Source organism: Hevea brasiliensis, chromosome 14 (genome assembly GCF_030052815.1).
Source record: "Hevea brasiliensis isolate MT/VB/25A 57/8 chromosome 14, ASM3005281v1, whole genome shotgun sequence".
NCBI lineage: Eukaryota > Viridiplantae > Streptophyta > Magnoliopsida > Malpighiales > Euphorbiaceae > Hevea > Hevea brasiliensis.
The window spans coordinates 78459465-78466678 of NC_079506.1; the positions used below are offsets into that span (position 1 = coordinate 78459465).

General features: G+C 23.6%; 1 protein-coding gene across 1 annotated transcript; it reads left to right on the forward strand.

The window, feature by feature from the left end:
- Nucleotides 1–2007: 2007 nt before the first annotated feature.
- On the forward strand, nt 2008–2692 carry LOC110652903 (cyclin-dependent protein kinase inhibitor SMR1-like). The gene has a single exon (XM_021808520.2). The coding sequence runs from the start codon at nt 2113–2115 to the stop codon at nt 2461–2463; it is 351 nt and encodes a 116-aa protein (XP_021664212.2). The 5' UTR covers nt 2008–2112; the 3' UTR covers nt 2464–2692.
- Nucleotides 2693–7214: the final 4522 nt, after the last annotated feature.

Sequence of the window (7214 nt, forward strand, 5' to 3'; positions counted from 1 at the left end):
TGTCAAGATTCTCGGGGCCCATTTATTTAGTAAAAAAAAACAATTCACTATTTTTTATTTTTTTAAAAATTAAATTTTTATTTTTATAAAAATAATAAAAATCATGCATATTTTCCTATTTAAAAATAAATCATTATGAATATATTTAAATAAGTTATCAATTTTTATATATATTATTTATTTATTTTATTATAATATATTTTTTATTATAAATAATATTGTTTTAATAATAAAAAATTTTAATTTCAAAACTTTTATTATAAAGAAAAATAATTTTAAATTGTTTTTCAAATTTTAAAATTAGTTTTTTTAAATTATTCATTTAAAAAATAGACATGTAAATATAAATTTTATTTTTAATATTTTAATTTTTTAAATTATCCCAATTTCTGCAAATGAATTGACCCTCAGCTTCTTCTCTTAACCAACATACTTACCCACTTAATTTTCTATCAACTCTCTTAATTATGACCTCCTACTTCAGTTATTGTCTTTTATAGATAATTCATTTTATAGTTCCACCAAATGGGAAAAACAATTCAGGGCATTAATTGTGAGGAGATTTAAATATAAGATGTATAATAAATTTTATTTATTAAATATATAAATTTTATATATTTATATTTTGAATTAATAAATATATAAATTTTATATATTTATGTCTTAAATTTATAATAGATGTGAATTTTTCATCAAATTCAGATGTTAAGCTTGTGGCTCTCTAGATAAAAATTGAGAACTATGCCCTCTTTTATTTTTTAAAAATTTCAAAATTTTTAATTTAGTATTTTTTGTTATCAAATAATATTAATAAAAATTATTATATGAAGTGAAATGAAAAAGAAGAGAAGTGACTGTATAATTAATATTCAATATAAAAGCAAAACTCATTAATAATAAACAATTGAGATATTTATTAAAATCATATAGTAAAATTAGGTTAATATTATATAGTTAGATCAAGATGTTGGACATATTATGAATATCTTGAAATTAAAATTTTAACAAATAGAAATGGACCACGTATAAAGTTAATATTATAATTAAATTAATAATATAGGAAACATTATTATAAAATGTCTTGAACTAAAATTTTACTAAATGGGATAGACCTATTAGGAATTTTTTTTAAAAAAACGTTATCAATATTTTCTTATCTTATACACCTCATAAAGCAAAAAAAGGAGAATTATTATAAAATCATTAGCTGGAAATTAAATTATATTTTGAACCTGAAAATAAATGGGTGAGATTTTCTTTTTAATAAAATTGAGTATGTAAATAGGTTGATCAAATATTCGATGAGAAATATTGTACCTTTTACATCCACACACATTTAAAAAGATTTTTACGGAACTAAAACTTAAAATATTTCTGTGAATAATGTTTAATACATATGCCACTAAACAAAGAGGTAACGATAGAGTTGGAATTTGAAACTTCTTAAATTGAATAAATCTTTTTTATCACTTAAATCAATTTCATTGAAATTGAGTGAGAATTTATTGATATAATAATTGATGATATTACGAATTTACTATCCCGATTATAATTTTCCTATCTTCACAAGAAATGTCCTTTCTTTTTGGATATTATTTTATATGATGTAATTTTTTTTTAATTTAAATTTATTAAAAAATTTTGATTACATTTCATTAAATAGGTTAATAGACTATTATGTCACCTCCTCCTCATTCATCTAATTCTAGAAAAAGGCTCAAGTGTAGCTTGCTAAATCTCCAAGCTTTGCCTAAGCTTTGCTTTGCCGAGTGTCATGAGAGCTACATATAAAAGCTAAAAGCTCAAGAACCCGACTCATCAGCTATAGCCCTCTCACATGGAAGGTTGTTCATTGGTGTCTCGCTCACTCTTCTATCCATATGGACCATATCTATCTATCTACAAGTTTGTAGCAACACCCATGTCGTTTTCATTAACAATCCAAAAATAAAAGAATCCAACGACCTCTCTCTAGCTCTTACCTTGCCTCACACGCCTTCATGTTCTTTTTTTTTTTCCTACATAAATAGCTACAAAGCTTGACTCACCGCACATTTTCTCTCTTCTTCATCTTCTACATACCCTTTTCTCTCCTCTGGTTTCTCCTCCACCATGTCTACAGATCATGAATCACGTCAAGATTTGCCAAGAATTCAAGTCCCTCCCATCAAGATTCAAACCCTAGGATCTTGCAGCACGTCGGAGGACCTTCGTGACGATGTAATTCAACAAGAAAACGGTGACGAATGTCGAACTCCGACATCTGAGGAACACAAGATTCCTGCCATCTTAAGTTGTCCGCCGGCGCCACGGAAACCGAGGAGAAGGACGGTTTTACGCAAAAGGAAGTTGTCGGAGTTTGAATTCTTTGAGATCGTGAACCGCCAGGAAGTGGAATCTTTCTTTGGGTCAAGCTTTGAGGTAGTTGCACCTGCAAAGAAGAGATCATGCCCCTGTAAATGATACGGGACATTTTTACTCTCTCTGGCTCAACTTAGAAAATATATTTTATATTATAATTTTGAGTTATACAAATATAAAAAATATAACTCTACTTACATCATTTCTTATTTAATTTTGTAATTTTCTTAATAATATTTAAAACTTACTATAAATTCTTATTTATTTTTATTTTGTAATAATGTATATTAATGATTATAAAAATTAAAAATGACATTTAAAATATTTGTTATATGCGATTTGTTTTTTCTGCTTGCTTTAACATTTGAATTGCATTATGTATATATATATATATAATCCAGCTTATAAAAGCAATTGCAATTAAAATTCTATTATTTTATATTGAGTTGTGACTTGTGAGATTTTGAGTTTGAATATTAATTGAAGTTAATTATATTAAAAACTTTAATAATTTAAATTTCAAAATCCTTAAAATTTAAGACTTTTATTAGTTTATTGGATTAACAGAATAATACTAAATATTTATTTTTTAATATAAATTTAAAGAAATATCTAAATAAAAATAAAAAATATATAATTTTATAATATGGAGGCCTAATTAAAATGCTATCATGCTTTGGGGATGGATGGATTTCTGTAATTTCCTAAAGAATTGTTCTTACTAATTTGGTGATATTAAAAAAAAAATTAAGGATCATATATTTTATTTAAAGATGACCCATATGGCAACATTGGCTACCTATAATTAATAATTATAGAAACATTTTTTTTTTATTTTTAAAGTATAAAAAGTGAGGAGATTTTAATTTGAGTTAAGACAGAAGAGATCTTATGCTATATAGTCCATCAATTATATTTACACTTATAAAAATAAAAAGTATTTATAAAACCACAAACGGTATAAATCATACAAATTAAAAAAGCTTCTCAAATGGCCGAATTATTATCAACCAAACGATAACATGAGTTAAATGACCTAACTCAAATGGCCATGCAAGCGTAGGTTCAAAGCAATAGAATAATGAGTTGCCACTCTTTTGGCTACCAATTCAGTGGCTACATTTATCTTCACCCTTACGTGTAATCATATGTTGCTGTAAAAATCATGTAAGGTTAGACTAAAACATTCAAGATTAATGTTAATTAACAATTAATCGAATTGATAATCAAATTTTAAATTTTTAGGTCATATTACAAGAAAATTATTTTTTTTGTGAATTTTGATAGTGATTATTTATCTTTAATTGAAGAAAAATTATTATATATTCTCCGTGTATATACATGTTTGCTTATAAAAGTTGTGAATCTTATTTCCTAAATTTAAGCTCTAACTGATTTTTTATGACGAGAAATTATTGCCTAAACCTAATGAACTATGAATCAAAAATACAATCATGTGGATCCTACTATATATCTTGTATTTTAGGTTTATGATAGTCCGAGTCTAAATAAGAAAATTTTTTTTTAAGTGCACAGTATAGTTTACCTTAATTGAGTTAAAAATTTTTTTAATATAGTGCATAATTTTTTTTTGCATAATTTTTTTTTTCTGATATCAATAAAAAAAATTAATTGATGATAAGAAAAGCAAAGCTTTTGAAAGAGCTTAAAAATTAATTTTTTTTAATAAAGGAAAAAAATAAAATTAAATAAAATAATACTTAAAATTAAAAAAAAATACACCGCATGCTTATAAAAAAAAATCTACATCATGAATGCTCGCTAGACTATAAGCGTGAATAAGTATAGACTCACTTTATTTTATACTAAAATATTTATATATAACTAATAAATTACTAGCAAATATTCAAACTCTTAATATCATGTTAAAGAGCAATACAACTTAAAAGCTTAAGATTCAAAGTGAGGGTACCAAAATTAATAGTCTTATATCTCTAGCATCTTGAAGACATATATGAACAAACTCAAACATTCCAATCTTAATTAAGAAGGATTTGAATAGAATAGTTCACAAGCAACTAGAAGGCTCATAATCATTAGAAACGAATCTCACCACATTCAGCTTAAAACTTAAGTTGCTCTTTATTTGTCAGTTTTTGACGGAATAAATAGAGAGAAAGAGATGGCTACTACTTTTTTATTTTAATTTTTTTTATTATTATGTCACTAAAAAGCATAGAAAAATAGTGTACAATCAAAAAGTTAAGAGACAGAATCTGTATTGATTAAGATGTATTTCACACCAAACATGCAATTCTTAAGAAGGTAATAAATAATTATGGCCACATTTGTTTCATCCAAAATATTTTCTTAAAAAATATATTTTGTATTTTTTAATATTTAGAATATTTAAGAAAATAAATTAATAAAAATTATTTTAATATAAAAAAAATTAAATCATTTTCCACAATTTTTTTTAATAATTTAATTAAAACCCATTAATATAAGTAAAGTACATTTAGTGAGTTGGATATTAAATTTATTAATTTTTTAAAAATAATTTTAAATATTACACATTAAATACATGTTTACGATATCATATACTAATAAATATTGTTTAAAATTTAAAATAAAATTTCACTAGATAACTATTGTGTTAAAATTTAAATTTATAAAAAAAATATATAAAATCAATGATGGAAAGATATTTTTTCTACATGAATAATTAAAAAATTATAATTTAATATATAAAAATTTATTTAAATATTCAAATAACATAATTTAAAATATACAAAATAAAAAAATATAAAAATTAAATAATAATTTAAATAATCAAAATAAATAAATTAAATAAAATTTTATTAAAATACAGATATTAACTAATATTTTTTTCGTATATTATATGAAGCATATATTATGTGGAGTGGTTGCTAGCTAGGGTCTCAAAAAGCTAGTGAAGACCATAGAAAGAAGGGTCTACCGTCCAAAAACACAAAATTTAAAAGCTGCTATTATCATATGATTACTTTAATTTGCTTCTCTGAGCAGAGAGCATCATATTCTTAAGCCGTCTCCATTACGTATTATATATATATATATATATATATATATATATATATATATATATATATATTTTAAATCCCTTTATTGCATAAAGAAAAGATAAAATTTAGGAAAAAGTTAAAGAAAAGGGTTCTTAAAACTCATCACTTTGTCACTGAAACGCATGCACTTTGTCATGTGAGATAAGACATTAATTGTGATATCTTATCTATCAAAATATGTTATTAATCAACTACTCTTATGTTGATATGTTATATGGTAATAATCATGTTTCTTGGAATGATTTTCTTAAAATTTTATACTTTATTTATTATTATAAATATTTTTTTTGCATTAATATATTGTTAAAAAATATTATATTAAATATATTAACTAAAATCATTAAAAATTATCGTGAATGGAGGAAATTTCCGTTGCGAATACTTTACTCATAATGGGTTTTTCCGGCGCGAGCATGATTAAGTCTAATCCAATGTGTGAGGAGATACATATGATCTATTACCAGAAAAAAATTAATTTTAAATTAAATTGATAATTTTAAATAAAAATTTTCTTTTTTTAATTATAAGAATTTTAAAATATTTAAATATATATATTTTTAAATTTATTCTTTTGTTTGCACTATTTGGTATCCCTGTTCGTTTATACAGGCGGGATTAATCCATTCTTATATTAAAGAAAAAAAAATCATAGATTAATCTATTTTGTCCATGCCCATTAAAAGGTACCTATAGTGGTGGTTTGGCAACATTGATCAAATTGAATAAAGATAGAGAGGGCGAGTGTCGCAACTCGTTGAGCTAACTAGAGAGAGGAAGGAAGGGAGAGGCAGAGGTGTAAACAAGTGACAATAAAATGCGTGCAAGAGAGAAAACAAGACCGAAATAGAGAGAATAAAGAGAAAGGAGAGAAATTCATCATCTCATACTGCAAGAGCTTTTCATATACTCAAATTGATGTTAAGGGAATCTTTTTTATAAATAAAAATTTAAAAAAATTCACTATTGTATTATCTAAAGTTTGAAAATGATGAGCGAGATTTACGTAAGCCGCCATGCTTAGAATAAAAGATATTGTGTCATTGGATCTGACTCGTTTGGATAAATTATTGGAGAGGAAAGAAAATAAAAGAAGGAATTTTTTTTTTCAATCATTTTGGATAAGTAAAAGATAAAGAATGAAAAATAAAAAATGACAAAGGAAAAGTTATTTTTTAGAGTGATTTCTTATTTTATTTCTAAATTGAAGAGAAAATAACTAAAGAAAAATAGAATAAATTTTCCTCTCCCTTTTTATTTTCCTTCTTCTATCTAAACAAAAAACAAAAAATAAATTATTTTTTCAAATTTATTTTCTTCTTATTATTTTCTTTTTTCTCCCTTTTTCACCTATCCAAACAAAGGAGAAATGATAAGTTACTCAAAAGCTTATTTTTCTTTTTAATGGGTCAAATAGAAGATGTAGCCCATTACTTTACCGCAATTTATTAAATGGGCTAATAACAGGGGCCAAAGTTGGCCTTTTAATAGAAGTTGTTATATATATATTGGAATTTATAGAAATATTTTTATTTTTTTTATAAATTTTTAAATTTTTTAAATATTTTTCAATTGAATTTTAGAGATAATTTAATAATTTATAGTTTATATCAATAAATTTTAAAAGAAAAATACATTTTCAAAAGTCTTCATTAATGAATCTACTTTTTGTTGATGTTATTAAATAAAATTTTTTGGTACATTTAAATTATTTAAATTATTTATATTTAATAACACTTAAAAAAATTATGTAACGTATCTAAAAGCTAAGAAAGTGCATCAAAATCTTTT

Coding starts and splice junctions, on each gene's coding strand:
- LOC110652903 (XM_021808520.2), top strand. CDS start 2,113: ATGTCTACAGATCATGAATCACGTCAAGATTTGCCAAGAATTCAAGTC.